Genomic DNA, 17867 nt, shown 5'->3' with positions numbered 1-17867 from the left:
CCTTTTAAAAAGTTAAACATCTCATTTGTTTAGTTTCTTACAGGTCACACTTTTCTAATCTCTTTCCTGAGGCTTGAAATGACGTTCCACAAATAAACCAGACTCTCCTCAGTCTCCTCATTAGTGTATCTCTCACTTTGAGGTTCAGCTTAAAGAGGCGTGGAAGAATTTTTTCAAGCATTTTAGGCAAGTGAAGTTAGGAAGAAAGCTACAAACAGACTAAATTACTGTATGAAAAGTTAGTTCAGTGCAGACAGTGGGACTGCTGAGGTGAAGTGCTGGTGTTAGTGAACATGTCAGCTTAGATGCTGTGAGGCCTGTCAGCTATGTCAGCTACCTGTAATAATGATCTGAGGTGACACAACTGTAATAAGCTGAGAGTGGAAGGGGGAGGCTGGAATTGAGAGGCTAGTGTAGAGCTTATGACAGGTTTTTTGTTGCTGTTGTTTGTGGCATTGGCTTCGGCCTCAGTAGCCTGTTTATTTATTTTATACAATAAAAGGCCTGCCACAAATTCATTTACTTTTTTAGAGCTGTGCACCCTGCACTCACACTCTCTCCCTCCCAAACTGAGGCAGCACCAACCTGTCCTCCCCCTGCAGCACACAAACAGCTTTTACTGCAGTCACATCACACCGTCTACATTTAAAAACCTGAACACTGACTGACTGACTGTGCATTTAGATTGCTTTGTAAAGCACAGACGATAGACTTTACAATTGCACTTGTTTTTACAATCAGAAAACTCTGCTCAAAAGGCCACCGAGATTGTTTTAACATTTCCGAATTTTTGATAACTAGATCCTAAAATCATGACAATACACCCCCCACCCCCTCCAAAAAAAACTAAAGTTCAAACCAAATGCCTGTACTTTAGTATCACTGCTAAAACATTACAACCGCAGAACAGTGTCTTTTCCCAACTACTATTCTCATCTTCATCATCATTTAAAGTTTAATTTTAAATTTCAAAGTTATCAATTAACTTGGAAAACTCTGTGAATGAAATACTTTGTTCTTATTTTACTGTCTTGTCAGTCAATCCCATTTCACTTCATATCTCCTTCACAGTACCAATGCTTTTTTTTTCTTACAAGGTGGTTCCTCTCAGACTTCAGGATGTTTTCTTATGGGATGAGCTGTTGTCTGCAAGAATTAACAGATGTGTTACTTCCTATACTTTCCATACATGCATTTGTGGTATGGTACTTTTAGTTTATCCAAATTACAAAGACAACATATTTTGTCAGTCACATCTAGTAATATGTAGCCATGAAGATACTATGTAGAGTTTTAAACCTTTACTTTATCTCTTGCTGCCACTTGAGGCTGCAAAAGCAGAAACCTATGCAGTGCAGTTTTCAATCAGTCAACAGAAGAAACTTACCAGATCCAGCAGATACACCAGAGTCCTTGCTGTCCAGAGACTCCTTGGACCCTGTAAAAGAAGCATCAAGGTCTGTAATAACAGCAATCTGTGATTTCTGACTTCTTTTAATGTATTTAATCACTGAGAGTAGAACATAAACTAAAGACAAAATGCTTCAAAATAATGTTAAGAATCAGGACCTGAGTTAATGTCTGTAGAGAAAAAGCTTCTTTATGTTTAAAATGATAATATATAGTAGATTAAAGTGATTTAACATCACCATAGTTTCAGATTATAACAAAATGGTTTTATGGTTTCCATTAACACCATGAATACCATTAACAATATTAACACAATCAACACCAGCACCTCCTAATTACACTGTTATCTGTTTGGTTTGAAACATCCATAGATTCAATTATCTTTTTGTCAATCTATTGTTCAAATTACATGAAAATTGATGGGTGTAAATTTGGGCCACAACTTTTTTTTACCATGTAATCTCAGATTAGTATTTATTTTAAAGTCCACTAAATCATAATGGTGTGATTTTTAACTAATAGTTAAAGTATTAAAGTATTAAGCTCTCATGCTGGGCCAAACTATGGTCATATTCATATTATTCACTTAGATACAACAATTATCAACCTTTTTCATATTAATAACAAGGTGAGACAATCAAGAATAAAATATGTCATTATTAATACATTATTTCATTATGTAACACTGCACATCAGAATCTGTACAAAGTCATGTAGCTCAACAGCTAACATTATGTCTGCCAAGAAGAAAACGTTTACCTGTCTTTTCCTTCTCACCACCCAGGAGAGGGTTGGCCACATCTTCATTTTTGGGGACTTCTGGGAAGATATTGACCACACACGCACACAAAATTAAAGACTATAATCTGCTTTTATGTGTATCAACATTGTGTGTGTGAGAGGAATGAATGATAGTAAATTAGCAGTCAACCCTGATACAGACTAAACAACCAATGTTTTTCCAAAAGTATCTTAAATCTATGATGAAATCATGAAATCCATCTTATGGATCTTCTGAAGTTTGAGAGTAACTCTGAGTCGGTCACCATGGTAACTGATTCTGTAAATATAACCTGCTCGCTGGCAGGTTTTCTTTAAGAAACTCTGAGTTTCTACCTGTCTCCTCCTACCTGAAGCAAGCTACCAGACATGGATGGTCCGTTTCTTCACAATCTGATAGATATCGAGGCAGAATTAAGTCACAATGCCTTACGTTGGGATAGGATTTTCAGAGCTCAATTGGATGTGCTCTATTCTGAAATGAATATCGGTTCTTAATATTCTCCGGCCATATATATCTAGTCTCACTGCAAATTGAGTGTGTTGGAGATGCAGAACACTTTTGTCAAGGCAACGGTGCAGTAAGAAAACACTTGTGTCCCGGGGGGTGACTAGCTCAGATGAGCTGCCACCAGGGATACCTTCAGCAACTGGTCTTTCACAACTTTGGCTTAGGGCCAGGCCCCATTTGCAGGCCTCTGCCTGTATTTCTGAGTGATGCTTTTGTATTTCATTTTTAGCTGCTTCCATTTACGTTACACACCAATATTTCATCTGTATGCTACAATCTTAAGTGCGGTTGAATGTTAAGTCAGTGGAGTGGTGCATTCAAACTTGCGCATTGACACGGGCAGTAATTTTCTCCCATGCCACTTCTCTCTCCTTAGCTGCTCCACTGGTGTTTTTTTGTGAACTATATGGTCACATTCACCACAGGCCTGCAATATGATCTCCAGTTCTAGTGGGGTAAAGTAATTCAATCTTTTTTTTCACAGCAGTTGCCATGGTGAATTGAGGTATTGGGCCTCCATTGATGATGGCTTTTTATAGCGGTTGTGCCCGTGCTTAACTCAGGGTGAACATACTCAAAGTTGATTAAACTAATTCAGATCAGCTGTTCCCCGTCTTGGAGTAAGTCAACTCAGAAAGGGTTAGGGTTAAACCTCCTTTCTGGAATATCCCCCTGGAGTTGACCTCTTCTCTTTTTTGACATTTAAAAAGAGAATGTTGCTGCATTTTTCTCTCATGACATCTTTACTTTTTGATTGTTTTAATAATCAGGATTGTTGGGGGTCTGGTTGGCTGGTTTGGTTTTTGGTCTATAAGCTTACAGTATATTCTTACTGTGTTTACAGACATTACTGATAGCAGAGAGACCTCTGAAGATGAACTGATGTGTGGCAAGGTCTGTTATGCCCTGTGTGGAAGCCTCTGAATAACTGAATAAATACTTGTCCACTCAGTGGCACCTGGCTGACCTACAAGAGGCCCTCCCTCCTTTAATTTACTAATAAAGCCAGACATTTGGGATTCCTCCATCATGCTGCCTCCCTGAGTCATTGTTGTAACATTATAAACATCTTCAGCACAAATACATTTAATATTTCAAACTTAAAAAGAATCCAGAGAAGAAAATAAGAAAATAAAATATTTAAGGGAAATTCAACATCTGCTATACCTGTGAACAAACACAAGGTTAACACACACACACACACACACACACACACACACAGCTAAACAAACTATTATGAAGTTCACTGTACAGAGTTTCCAGTCTGAGCAGGACTAACTCAAAGGATTAGGCAGGAAAACAGCAAACAACAACAAACTGATCTAACTGATGAAACTGAAAAGTATGAACCTGTGTGCTGCAGCTCAGTAAATGAAAGATGCTTACCAGAACCACCAGAACCAGAAGAGCCGGTTCCATCGCTGTTGAGAGATTGATTGGATCCTGTGAAGAAAAGAAAATTCATCAAGATATGTGTTAATGTATTCAGACACCTGCTTATATCCTATCTGTGCTTTCTGGACTGTTTCTGATTTATTTATTATACTAACAAGTATTGTGTGATGTATTTTATTCCTCTGTTGCAGCTCAATGATCAATGAGTCACATCTCCCTTCATCACCATAAACACAAACTTTTGACTCAATGCTGCACACACAGTCCTGCTGTCAGAAATACTCTTGAGAGCATCAAATGTGGATTCATCCACTGCTGAAAGAATGAATTGCTGAGACTTTTTAACTATATACTTTTTTAAGATGTATGTCTTCAGAGCCACAGACATTGTTGGTTTTACTTGTTTACAATAGGAAATATATTTAACAGCAGTCTTATCCTTCAATCTAAGAAAGTCTTACCAAAGCTGTAACCTTCAAATAAAAGAAGAAATAAAATAGTTACCGTTGGCGGGTGTAGCACCTCCTGTGAACAAAGACAATATTAAGACATTAATGAACAGTTGGACTTATTTCTCATAACTACATAACCAATTCTATAAAAAAAGCCTTTAACTGAACAACATTGTAAGAGTTTTGAGACTGAGAAGGACTAACTTACTTTCTGAATTCAGAAATATGTTTATCTGAAATTAATAACTTATCATTTCCTAGCTGTAATTTGACTAATGAGTTTCAATTTACATTTTTGTTTTTTGACCCCCTACGAATCCAGACCCAGACACCGTCCTATCCGGACCCAGACCTGTAACTGATGAAATATTGAGGATTGTTAAATATTGTCTGAGCATTTCTATTTGAATGGGTGCAGCTACTCCAGCTATTACGGTAAAAGTGGAAAATTTGCCCTTTGGAAAATTCAATACCCCTGCAATATGCTTTACTAACTAGGATTGGGCAATATGTCATTAAATACTATGAAAAAATAGAGATGTTGCCAAACTGTCTATAGGTAAGGACTTCAGAGTTTTTATCCAAAAATGAAGTCTATAGTTTATATTGTGTTGAAAATCACACTCTTTACAGCAGCATCATCATCAGGTGTCTGTCCATCTTATGTGAAGATTACATTGACACATGATTGTTTTTGGCTTTTTACTCTCAAAACTTTTATTGCACTTAGAGTAACGTAACTGTTTCTCTGCTGCACAGCTATAATGTGGGATCTCTGTATATAAGAGCCGTATGGTTCACCACTGAGTCCTTCATGTGTGCTGCTCACACAGGAGAGACTAAAATGTGCTATATCTGGATAGGGATCATTATCAGGATAATGTTTGTGTTTGTCTCAGTCACTTACATTTATGTGTATTCATCATGTGTTTCCTAGTTCACTTATTACTGTTGGTTAATTACTAACTGCGTTTGCCACCTAGTGGACAGAACATGTACCAACATCCAATCAAAACATTAAATTACATACAGAGCATCCGGAAAGTATTCACACCTTCACTTCCCCCACATTTTGTTAAGTTACGGCCTTATTCCAAAATGGATTAAATTCCCTCATCAATCTACACACAATACCACATAGTGACAAAGGGAAAAAGTTTTTTTTAGAAATTCTTAAAAAACTAAAATATTGCATGTACATAAGTATTCACACCCTCAAAATTGAGCTCAGGTGCATCCTGTTTCCACTGATCATCATTTAGATGCTTCTACAACTTGACTGGAGTCCACCTGTAGTAACTTCAATTGATTGGACATGATTTGGAAATGCACACACCTGTCTATATAAGGTCCCACTGTTGACAGTGCATGTCAGAGCAGAAACCAAGCCATGAAGTCAAAGGAATAGTCCGTAGACCTGATATAACTTTTGTTGTGATAATAAATTTATATCTATAGCACCTTTTCAAACCAAGGTTACATGATGCTTCACAAAATATAATATATATAATTTAAGCAAATATTGTGTGTAAAAACAACATTTCTGTCCATCTGGATTTTAAATTCCAGTTCAGCTGAATCCTCTAATGGTGACGTAAAAGGAATAACTTCCAAGGTATATTTCATTTCAGCTGCTTTGTCAAGTATAAAAAAATCACACAACACTGCTAACTCCAGTCTCAGTTTGTGTCACTCACATAGAGCTGCTGAAGTGTTAGCAGGTCTGATAAGAGATAAGATGTGACATCCTTCTACTCAGAAAGCCGTAGTTATATAAGTAACCCAAAGGTTTTTTTTCTTTTCTGTGGTAGTAAACACAACATATGGGACTGCTGTTTACTAACTGTTCTATATTCAGAGCTTTAGGAGATATTCAGACTGATGACATTAATATTAACAGGGTAAACCACAGGGCTATAGCTACATACTGACACACTCACAGACACACACACAGAATAGGCCATGAACATATTTGTAGTGACGGACGAACCTCCAGCAGACTCTGTGTTTTTGTCTGACAGCAGCTGCTCATGGCTGGTTATCTTTGACTACCAGCTCTACATCTATTCATGCTACACTGAGCAGTGGTGGTCTTAATTTGCCCTCATCGACGTCCTCATCACTCACTATGTAGCTACGAGGCCATGACGCCCCCTATAGTCAACTTGTGCACTCCTTTGCTGCATCTTTGAAATATGCTGAGATGAAGGGAACCAGCAGAGTTTGAGTGTGTAGTCAGTTACTCTTTAAATTAGTTTTAAAGAAATAGAAAACTACTAAATTATAAATATTTAAAAAGAATCAATTTTACAAGAAAAATCAGTTTCTTTTCATAATAGATCTACGTCTTTTGAGAAATGAAATGTTTTATATATTTTCTTTTAAATTATATAAAATACAATATAAGAAAAATATATCCCACACCAATCCTTGTTGTGGAGAAAACACAATGATTATATGTTGTACTTACCAAATTTCCCTTTTTTCTTCAACACCACCAGCACTACAGCTATGAGTACGACAGCAACCAGGCCCCCAATCGCCCCACCAATAATGCCTCCGTTGTTTCCTCCATCGTCAACTTTATGATCTAAAACACAAAACATTTACATCAGTTTCACATTCAGTTCACTTTTAACTTCATTAATATTTAGCTTCATATGACTCTCAGTGTTGATGCATGATAATAAAATGTAGATGTGATAATCAGTGATAATGGGATCAAAGTGATAAAATGCAATTTAATAACACAAAATAACATTAAAACAGCTTTTGAGGCAGACTCTTACTGCTTTATACCCTGAGATAATTTGAATCGGGTCTGCTCCAATATGACAAATAACTTACTCTAATTTAATACAACTAGGATCTCATTTTCTGATGTGTGGTTTGGTTATAAACAGTCTGATCATTTGTTTGCATTTTTGCCCCAAACTGCAAACTGAAAAAAGAAAGTTTCTTACTCCAAAGTGTCTTACTCCAGGCCTTCTCAACAGACATATTAGATGCTCTGTGAATGACTTCACATGTGAATGAAGAAATGTCACTCTTTAAAATCTCCACACTTTTTCTTATTTGGTAGGTGTCGTCTTCATTTGGACAAACGGTCAACCCGTCCTCTTTAGTCACAATGTGGCCGTTCCTTTTGATGTTAAGGGTGATGTTTTTTGGGTAGAAACCTGTGGCCTGGCAGGTCAACGTGATGTTTCTCTCAATTCTGGTTTTCTTGGCAAACACGTACACATCTGGTGGAGCTGGAAAGAGAAAACATTGGGTTAGTTTGAATTTGAACTGTTTGCATTGTGGCTATAAAACATTATGATATAAACCATACATTATCATATTTGTACCATCCTCATAATAAACTGATCCAATAGAATCTATTGCGACAACTACTATAACAAACAGTTACAATTAATATCTTTAATTATAACTAAAGTAAAAATATACTGGTGAAACATAAAAACATTTCTTGTCATGAGATCATGGTTGTTATTGAATATGGTGTTTATGAAGGTTTGGTTCTAATAGCTGGTTCTCTTTTGTATTTGGTTCCAGGTTGGCAAAGTACCTGAATTTGCTGAACTACAGGGTTAAGTTTTTTTAAATTAGTATTATCAAAGAACAGTGTACAGAGCAGACGGGGAACAGGCTTCTTATTAACAGTTCAAACTGTGGCTGACACTGTCCTTCTATCAGCTGTAACTAATGAATGTTAAAGCCTTCAATAACTTAGCATATTAACAGTTAAATCAGCTTCAGTTGTCAAAATCTCCTGCTCAGACTTAATTTATATCATATGAATTATTAAAACAAATGAACTTAATAGTACAGACTCAGCACTTCCAGTATTTGAAACAAGTAGCTCATGAAAAACAAGAAGGCTACATCAGTTATTTAAACACGTAAAATACATATTCAATCAATATTTGATATCTTGTGTTTGTTGAAACATGGAACTGAAGCTGAAGTGTTTCTGCATTTGTTATTTTTAATTTTACTTACAAAAGTTGAATGATGAAGTGGATTCAAAAGGATTTAGAGTCAATAAAAAGCTATTGAACCATGATTCTAGTGAATAGCTGTGTGTTTGTGGGAAATCTAGCCACATCTGAACTACTACTAAATACTTACAATTCAGAAAACAAAAGACAGACTTTTCAAGAATTAAGATAATATCAAGACTAGTTGATTTCATGTTTGATATTTGAACAAATAATAATCATTCTGTGACTAAAGCCATTCTCTAGTAATGATTGATGCAAAAATACAGAAAAGATTTTCTGTCATACATACAGGCAGCGCTGGTCTGGTTTTTCCTGTATTTCATGAACTTCTTTAACCAATGTTTACACTCATACTCCAGGTAGTTTTTAGTGTAATCTTTTAGCTTCGGGAATCCATTCCAATGTATCTTGGTTGGGATTGCTGCACCAGTGGCAGCAACCCACACTGAGTGTGCATTATCAAAGTACAGGAAGTCTTGTCCGTCATAGTTGTACATGTGCACACCACGAACAAACTTTAACATGCCATCAGGCTCTGTTTCAAACTCACAGCCGACCATCCACTGAAGAACATGGAGATCTAAAGAGGAGTGACAGTGAAGTAATTACAATTAAAACAGCTTCATTTAAACACATTAGAAGTTATCATTTGTTCCTTACTTAAGGAAAAATAAAACAGCTTCATTTTTGCTGGAGCATTTATCTATACAAGATATTATAGTTATTAATTTCATAGAGTTAATTACAAAGGAGTCTAACACATTTCATGGATCTTACCATCGTCGGTCTGATTAATCCGTTTCTTCAGGTTGTCAATACTGTCTTTGAACCACTGCTGCTTGCTTTGGCGGGACTGTGTGCCTTTCTCCCAGTACTTTGCTTCAATTTCCTCCTTCATCCAGGCCTGCTTGGGAACTTTTTCCTTGATATCATTGTCATAGTAGTCAATCATCATGCCATCCAACAGACCCATAGCTGTGAACTCATGGATGCCCGGAAGTCCGACAGGTTTGGAGAGGCCGGTGTAGATGTACATGAGGGAGTGTTTCTCTGAGAGTCACAGAGAGAGAAAGACAGACAGACATGTTTACAGTGTGAGTGTTTGTATACCACCCCTCTTTTATCTGATCTTAACCAATGCAGGTAAACTTTTATCAGACTTCTATACTAACTCAGCTGTCCCTGCTCGTGGTGCCAGGCAGCTCTGTTAACATAACTGAAGTAGGGTCTGTGGGGAAATCTTTTATCATGACAATAACGATGATGATGATGATGATGATGATTATTATTATTATTATTATTATTATTATTATTATCATTATGAAACAAAAGAAAATTAATTGCATCATTTTCAGTGATAAGAACTGGTAGTTTACTTCAAAATGTGCTGCTAATTTTATTGTTTATTCGTTATATTATTTTATAGATTATGTTAATTTATTTTAATTGAAAAGGTTAATTTATATTTAAGTTATATTTGTGCTATACCTTAATGTTTAAGAGAATTTAAACATTTTACCATTAAGATTACATTTAGACTGGAAAAGAGCACATTTTATATAGGTTATCAGTCTTGCATCAAATAGTGTCTGCACAGGGTTATATTTTAACAGCTCAATGTCAGTAAATACTGTACAGTTAGTATTGGACTACAAAAGAGTTGAAAGTCTACACAAGTTGACAATTTTAAAGCTGTGAATGGGTCTGCGGGGTTCCGGAGGTGTGGTTACAGCAACCGACATTTTACACACACAGACGAAAAGTTACTGATTTTATAATAGTTTATTAATTTTATCATATCTGTTTTGATGTAATAAGATTATGGAATAAGAGTACACAAAAACTGGAAAAACTATCCGTCTAATTTATAAATAATCAACAGAAATCTGATAATTACAAAGACGTCACAACTGTGTCTATTTTACTTTCACTTTTAAGTCGCATTAATGTGTTATAAAAACAACTCTCTCTTACCGCTGTTTACTGTCAGTCCTGTCCCCAAAAGTACGAACACTGCGATGAGATACATCTTCGCCACAAAGTGGACTCCATTAGCGTTTCTAAAATTCAGATTATCCGAGTATTGGGCCGTGTTTTAAATGGTGACAAACTGCTGTGCCCTCCTGCTACACAGGTCTGTCTGCTCTGCACGGTGCATTCAGATGCTGCTCGTAAACTAGAGACTTGTGCCTATGCCCATGTGTTCAGGTCACGTCCAAGTCTCCCACTATTAGAAATGTTTGCTGGATGTAATTAGTTTGTCCAGATACATACATTAAATCAACAGTCCAAATTAAAAGTGCCCTCCTGTTCATACTGACCATTAGAAGATCCCTTCATAATGCACTTACAATGGAAGTGATGGAGGAAATAGGGCGCTTTCACACCAACAGCAGTTCGTGGGCACTAAACAGTCCATTCGGACCAAAAAGTTCAGTTCGTTTTCGTTGGTGTGAAAGCATCAGTCACACTCAGGTGCGCACTAAATCAAGCGGACCGAGACGTCCAAAAAGAGGTGGTCTCGGTCCGCTTGACTCCACACCAAATGCCGATTTACCAGAAGATGAGGGAACGTCAATCGGACCAATCTTGATTTGTTTGCAGGTGTGAACGCGGACCACACCGCAGCCTGTACGCTACATAGTAACAATTTTACTGCCTGGTGCGGACCAAATAATCAAACTAGTGGTGTGAAAGCGCCGCTTAATTTGTATGGTGGCCTAATGATACAAAAATTAAAATCAGCCGCACAAAAAATATATAGACCACAATTCATACTGTAAATATGTAGTTGCACAGACACATTGTTTCATTTTTTCTGGGTTGTGTGAAATCATTGAGAAAAATATAAAACTCAGTCTGCACACCACCAAGGTGACTGTTTGAGTAGGTAGTGTACAGTCACTTTTTACAGCTTTTTCTCTGAAAATGTCTCATGGCAGGATGTTGTTATTGCTGATTGTGTTTGTTCTGCATATTCAATTATTGTGTTGAATTGTATCATTGCATGCTCCATTAATTAATTTCTGTGTTCAAGTATTTGACTATCATTTAGTTTAATCACTTTTGGGATTGTGTTGAACTGTTTTAAGTTGTGGTGTGTATTTGTTTTCTTTGCACAGTAGGGGTAGGGGTCACTTAAGCTGTACAGCAATTGTATGCTTCATCATGTAAGGCTGTTTCTTTTATGAAGAAAGGAGAAAAGTAAATAAAACCTAGCCATGTAGATGTTGATCCATTTTTAATATAGAAAAAACAGTTTTGGCTACACAAACCACCATAGCCAAAATACAACAGCGGGGGAAAAAGTAACATTACACAAGTTAACCAATTAAAGAGGGAAGACTAGAATTTAAAAGGTGTCCTTTTAATATCTTTAATAAAATAATATATAGCATCATCCTATGGCTAGTCATTTGTATTCCAAGAATTATCAGCCATATTGTTAGCTATACTTCACAAAAATAAATGTCAAAATTCACACTCAATGAAGGCTGATATACATATATTTACATGCCACAATTCATTGTGTGTTGTGATCCTTGTGGGCAAATCAGATGTTTTAAATACAAGTAAAAAATTAAAAGATCCAGTTCCTAATTTAACAATGTTTCTGGGGGAAAACACGTGTGCAATATGTGATAATAATTTGAAGCTTTGGTCAATTCGATGTGTATTCTGGTTTTTCAAACTTCCCTTTTCACTTTATACCCCCTTCCCAGTGCTAATGTTTTTTTTATTCCTGGTGAGTTGGTCATCTCAGACTTCAGACGGTTTCATAGAGAGATGCTCAACAGAGGTTCAGCCGTTGCCTACAAGAATTAACAGAAGTGTTACTTATACAGACTTTCCAGTGTGAGCAGGATTAACTAATAGGTTGGCAGGAAAACAGTAAACTCAACAACAAACTGATCTAACTGATGAAACTGAAAAGTATGAACCTGTGTGCTGCAGCTTTCAATCAGTAAATCAAAAATGCTTACCAGGGCCTGTGGAGCTAAAATAACTTCTGCAAAGACCCTGTGAAGACAAGAAAATACATCAAGATATTTGTTAACATGATCAGTGAGTCACATCGCTGCACTAACTGACATCTTTAATCATCAGTATGAACACACACTGTTTATTTTAACTCAACCCTGCACACACAGTCCTGCTGCCAGAAATACTCACAAGAGCACAAAATGTAGATTCATCTATGTAGAAGCCAATAACGTAATAATGGCAGAATTTTGCCCATTTTTTAATGTAATAAGCCAATAATATAACTTTTTGCCAATAATGTAAAAAGTTAACAAATTTATTCATAATGATGGGAAAGTCACTGATTTACATTTTATTCAGTATATTGGTTGATTTTAGTATGTAAATGGGGCCAGAAGAAGAAATAGCTAGACTCAAACAGGTTTACAGTGCATCTGGAAAATATTCACACCCCTTCCCTTCCCCCCACATTTTGTTATGTTACAGCCTTATTCCAAAATGGATTAAATTCCTTTTTTCCTCATCAATCTACACACAATACCCCATAATGACTAATGAGTAAAGGGTGTGAATACTTATGTACATGCGATATTTCAGTTTTTCATTTTTAATAAATTTGGAAGAATTTCTTTCTTTTTTTTCGCTTTTTCATTATGGTGTATTGTGTGTAGATTGATGAGAAGAAAAAAAGGAATTTAATCCATTTTGGAATAAGGCTGTAAAATAACAAAATGTGGGGGAAGTGTGTGAATACTTTCCAGATGCACTGTATGTTTTATTCTTACAAGTCCTAGTACTCAGTGCAGGGTGGGCTTCCTGTTATCTTAAACCTTCAACATCACAGAGTGGATTATGGTGTTTGAGGAAATCTGTAGTGGACTGCTTCAGGTCTCTAAGGAGACCCACGCCCAGCTTGAGTGCCCCCTAACTGTACACAAGCTACATGCTGCCTTATATTTATATATATATATATATATTAGTCTCTGACTATGCTCTGGTCTGCCATCTAATGGCTAAGAAAAAACTGGCCTGAGAACTCCTGTTCTCTGCACTCTCCCTGGAACCCCTCCATCACAAAATACGTTTAAGGTGTTCAAGGTCTGTTTTTACCTGGTTTTACTAGAAATGTGGTTTTATCTGCCAATGCTGATAATGTTGTTGATTTTTATAAAAGATCAGCAAGATACAGTAGCTAGTATTATTGACAGTTTTTTTGTTGTGTTGGCTGGGAGGGTGAACTGGGGAAAGAGTGAGGCATTTTCTCTCAGTGAGTGGTGTGAGGGCCTCCCTGTTCTCCCTGAAAGCCTGACATGGAAAAGAGACCTCAGGCTCTCAGAGCCTAAATTATTTCAGCATCTATCTAGGTAATGAAACGTGTGGTAAAAAAATAAATAACTGGGAGAATATTATAGAGAACGTTAAGACAAAATTATCTAAGAGGAGATGACTCCACTCCCAGATGTCGTACAGAGGAAGAGTGCTAGTTTTCAACAACCTTGTAACCTCTCTGCTGTGGACCAAGAAAAAGATCCAAGAAAAAGTGGTGATTTTTTTTCCGGGATTTACTACATTGGCGGCCACAGTCAGTTCTGTTTTTATCTAGAGATGAGGGGTGGCATGGCCTTGTCCACCTGGCCAGTACAACAGCCACCTTCAGGATACAGTTTGTTCAGAGGTATCTAACAGGGTCTTCTGATTTAGTGTGGAAGGATGTAGCTAGCGGCATACTCAGGCATGTCAATAACCTGGGACTGGATGCTGCTTTATTATATATTATATTATAACCGATTTTAAAAAATTAAAGTGGGATGCCTCCATTTTATCAGGGTTTTTAAATCCTTTGCACTTTATAATTGGAAAAATATTCAGGAGTCTGACTCTCTGCACTGGCTGTTGGAGCCTTTAATTTGTGGTGGCAGACTGGATGTTTGCAGCAGTGCCATGCCTGGGCAGTTCTTTTTAAAGCATCTAGTGGACACAGCGGGTCCGGCGATCACTGATGCCCAGGTCGTGAGCTCTGTGCTGGGGGTGCGTTTTGGCCGGCTGCAGCAGAGAAGGCTGGAGCTCTGGAGGCAGAAGCTCTCTGTAAAGGAGAGGATCCTTCGCCTACAGTGCAGCAGGGGATCTACAGAGCTCAGTGGTCCTCTGAGCACTAGAGCCCTAGAGCACCTACTCTATAGACTGACAGACTGAGGGGATGGAGTCCACAATGGAGGACTCTCTACAGACCTCCTAAAAAAGCAGACTGGTGACCTTCAGTGGAGGATTTTACATGGTGTTATCGCCACCAATGCTTTTGGGTCTGTTCTAAATCACAATATTTTAAACAGAGTTTTTTAGTGTTTTAACTGCTGTTTTTAATCTTTTTGGTGTTGTGCCCTGTTTTTATTTGTGGAGTCAGATACAGTAAGAAAAACAAATCAGAGTGCCTTTTACATTTCTTGGTCAGAGAAGCTAAATTAGCGATCTGCCTGACTCAGAGCTTACGTGTGATGTCATGACCTCGTGGAGGCAGAGCGTTAAAGCCAGACTGAGGCTGGAGTTTTGCTTCTACAAGACAACATTACTTAATTACTTAAAAAAATGTTTTAATTTTTTAAAATTTAAATGTTTTAAGATTAACGTCTTCAGACCCACAGACGTTTTCCTTGTTGGACAATAAGAAATATATTTACCACCAGTCTTATCCTGTAAGCTAAGAAAGTCCTACCAAAGCTGTAAGCTGTTACCTTTGTCAGGTTTTGGTCCTCCTGTGAACAAAGACAACAATAACACATTAATTAGTTAATAATAATTAGTTATTATTAAACATAACTCGGGGTGGAATGTTTTATTTTAGAGTTGGCTTGTTGTAATTTTAGCATTGTGAGGCAAATCGGTCCATTTGAACAAGAGATGTGCAGCAGCTATAAATAAATCAATGTGCTTTTTTTTTTTTTTAATTGACGCAGAAAAACAGAGTCATCCAGTCTAAAAACATGAGAAATTAAATGTTACCCCCAGAAAAGTACAACATAAATCAAACCGAACCGAATACTGTGACCATGATATAAACCCAATTGAACCGATTTTTGAGGACTAACTTAGGACTTGCTAAAAACATACAAGAATCAGTTTCTTTTCATCATAGAGCTAGTTCTTCTGAGGAATTAAATGTTTCTGCATTTTCTTTTAAAAAAGGATATACACTAAATTTTGGAAAGATATATTCCATTCCACTGGCATCCTATTGTTGAAAAGACACAATGATTATTGTACCTACCGATTATCTTTCTTTTATACAGCAGCAGCAGTTGTGCAGCCACGACTATGACAAGGACCAACTGGAACACAATCGCTATAATAATGAGATTGTTTTCTCCAGCGACTGTGTGATCTAAAACACAGAAAACATTTATATTAGTTTCACATTCAGTTCACTTTTAACATCATTAATATTTAGCTTCATGTGACTCTCAGTGTTGATGCATGGTAACCAAATGTAGATGTGATAATCAGTGATAATGTGATAGAAGTGATAAAATGCCATTTAATAACACAAAATAACATGAACTTTGAAAACTATGTCAAGATTCAAAGACGATACTCACAAAAACGTCCAAGATTTAAAAAACTGTGTTCTTGCCAGTTAATGTTGTGTTTTTTCTCTTGTAGCTACTAACTGTGATGCTAACAATGAATCCATCCCATCTTCAATAAAGACAAACATCTGAACACGATGTAAGACAATTCTTACAAAAATGTCTAAAATTGAAAAAACTGGGTTCTCGTCAGTTCATGTTGTGTTTCTTCTCTCTCTACTAAGATGCAGTGAATGAATCCACCCCATCTTCAATAAAGCATTCGAACACATTTTGAATATAATAATCTCCTCCTGATGAAGTAACTTGACAGTCAGCAGCATTGGAGGCAGACTCTTACTGCATTACACCCTGAGATAATAGAAAAAGGTCTGCTCCAATATGACACATACATTTATGACCTATTTAATGTGTTTAGAAGAAAATGTCTGAATTCACTTTACACGGTCTTTAAAGACCTTTCTAAAAAAGGTGTAAAAAGCATTTCAACCATTTAGATTTGAATTGTGGAGCTCGGCTTCACAAACTGTGTTTCAAGATTTCTGTGTTCAGGATTTAGTGATTAGCATAAACCCGCCCCTGCTGCTGTAGAGGTATAAATACATTCAGTACACACTACTACTACTACAGTCTACAGTTAGCTGAGTTAGCTGCCGAGCTAGCAGCTGAGTTAGCAGCAGAAAGCTCTCAGACGTAGCTCCATGTTTCTGGTAGAGGTGGTGACTTTGATTGACAGGACACACTTGGTAGGGGGCGGGGTTTCAGCGTTTGGGAGCAGAGAAAGAGGCTGACTTTTACACAACTTTGAAGCCTAATTTCATATATTTGGCGATTTTTTTAATCATTCAAATTTGGCAGGGTGGTTAACAACACACTTTTCTGTGGTATGTCAAACTCAGAACACATATTTATTCTTACTTTACACGGACTTTACGGTGCAATGGCATGAGACTTTATTTGTGTCCCTGTGGTTTAGTCAAATTTAAAGGGGTTAACATTTGAAAATAAATGCATAAGTAGCTTGCACATATTAATTTATTGTGGATCAAGTATTACATTTCTGTTTTTAATCCATTTAGAGAGAATATATTACAGGATTATGGCAAAAATGTCCCAGAGGTGTAACCATCAAAATTACACTTGCTTAAAATTGCTCAAATTCTCAGTAAAACACCATATCAACTAGTTTGACATAATCTTACATTATGACTCTTTCATATTAAATAAAGGTTAACGGAATACAATTGTTCTAAATATTTTGGGGAATCATGTCAAGTCAAGTGGACCACATGAAGTGTTTCAAAGTGTAACCACCATTTACAAGACCATTTTGTTGACCATATAGTGGTTTTACAGAGAATGACCCCTGATGATCACAACTGCTCCATGAAAAGGTTAGAAGCTCTTAACAATTACTCATAAGCTGATGTGTTTTGGACTTAGTCAGGTTTGCTCAGTTTATTTGTCTCATGGTGTAACCTTGGAAAACATTGTTAATTTATAAGAATTCATTAAAATGAATATTTACTTTACCAATTACATTTCAAAGCCATGTGCTTACACTAGTCTTAAATTTGATTTTATAATGAAATGTCAAAATCATATATCTGCTTACATCCTTTGAGTCCTATTAAAAGGCTTTCTGTCAATTTTGTCAAATATCAGTAGTTTATTATGCTAATTCTGTTAGATATCATTAGTTTATGATACTTATGTATCATAAAAACCTACTTTTGAACATGTACAG

The 17867-nt window shown here is 36.7% G+C and overlaps 2 protein-coding genes across 2 annotated transcripts in view; both read right to left on the bottom strand.

Annotated features, from left to right (window-relative positions):
- Positions 1–44: 44 nt before the first annotated feature.
- On the bottom strand, positions 45–10694 carry LOC128374603 (major histocompatibility complex class I-related gene protein-like). The gene is made up of 10 exons (XM_053334848.1): positions 10530–10694; positions 9333–9605; positions 8845–9135; positions 7527–7802; positions 7019–7138; positions 4601–4621; positions 4088–4144; positions 2170–2229; positions 1388–1438; positions 45–148 (listed from the first exon to the last, which is right to left on the bottom strand). The coding sequence occupies exons 1-10, from the start codon at positions 10582–10584 to the stop codon at positions 45–47; spliced, it is 1308 nt and encodes a 435-aa protein (XP_053190823.1). The 5' UTR covers positions 10585–10694.
- Positions 10695–14404: 3710 nt separating this feature from the next.
- LOC128374602 (uncharacterized) overlaps positions 14405–17867 on the bottom strand; it is a 105599-nt gene continuing 102136 nt past the window's right edge. The window contains exons 11-14 of the mRNA XM_053334847.1: positions 15802–15915; positions 15269–15289; positions 15027–15089; positions 14405–14622 (exon numbers count right to left, since the gene is read on the bottom strand). Coding sequence (XP_053190822.1) covers positions 14405–14622; positions 15027–15089; positions 15269–15289; positions 15802–15915 — 416 coding nt within the window. The remainder of the gene's footprint in view (positions 14623–15026; positions 15090–15268; positions 15290–15801; positions 15916–17867) is intronic.

The sequence above is a fragment of the Scomber japonicus genome, chromosome 15 (assembly GCF_027409825.1).
Source record: "Scomber japonicus isolate fScoJap1 chromosome 15, fScoJap1.pri, whole genome shotgun sequence".
In the NCBI taxonomy this organism is placed as follows: Eukaryota; Metazoa; Chordata; class Actinopteri; order Scombriformes; family Scombridae; genus Scomber; species Scomber japonicus.
This window is presented reverse-complemented; position numbering and strand designations above follow the sequence as displayed.

Excerpts from the sequence above, each read along its gene's own strand:
- LOC128374603 (XM_053334848.1), bottom strand. The coding sequence starts at position 10,584 with ATGTATCTCATCGCAGTGTTCGTACTTTTGGGGACAGGACTGACAGTA. Across the intron at positions 7,139-7,526 it reads GTCTGTTGAGAAGGCCTGGA|ATCATAAAGTTGACGATGGA; the intron begins GTAAGACACTTT and ends TTTGTGTTTTAG. Across the intron at positions 4,622-7,018 it reads GAAGAAAAAAGGGAAATTTG|GAGGTGCTACACCCGCCAAC; the intron begins GTAAGTACAACA and ends CTTTGTTCACAG.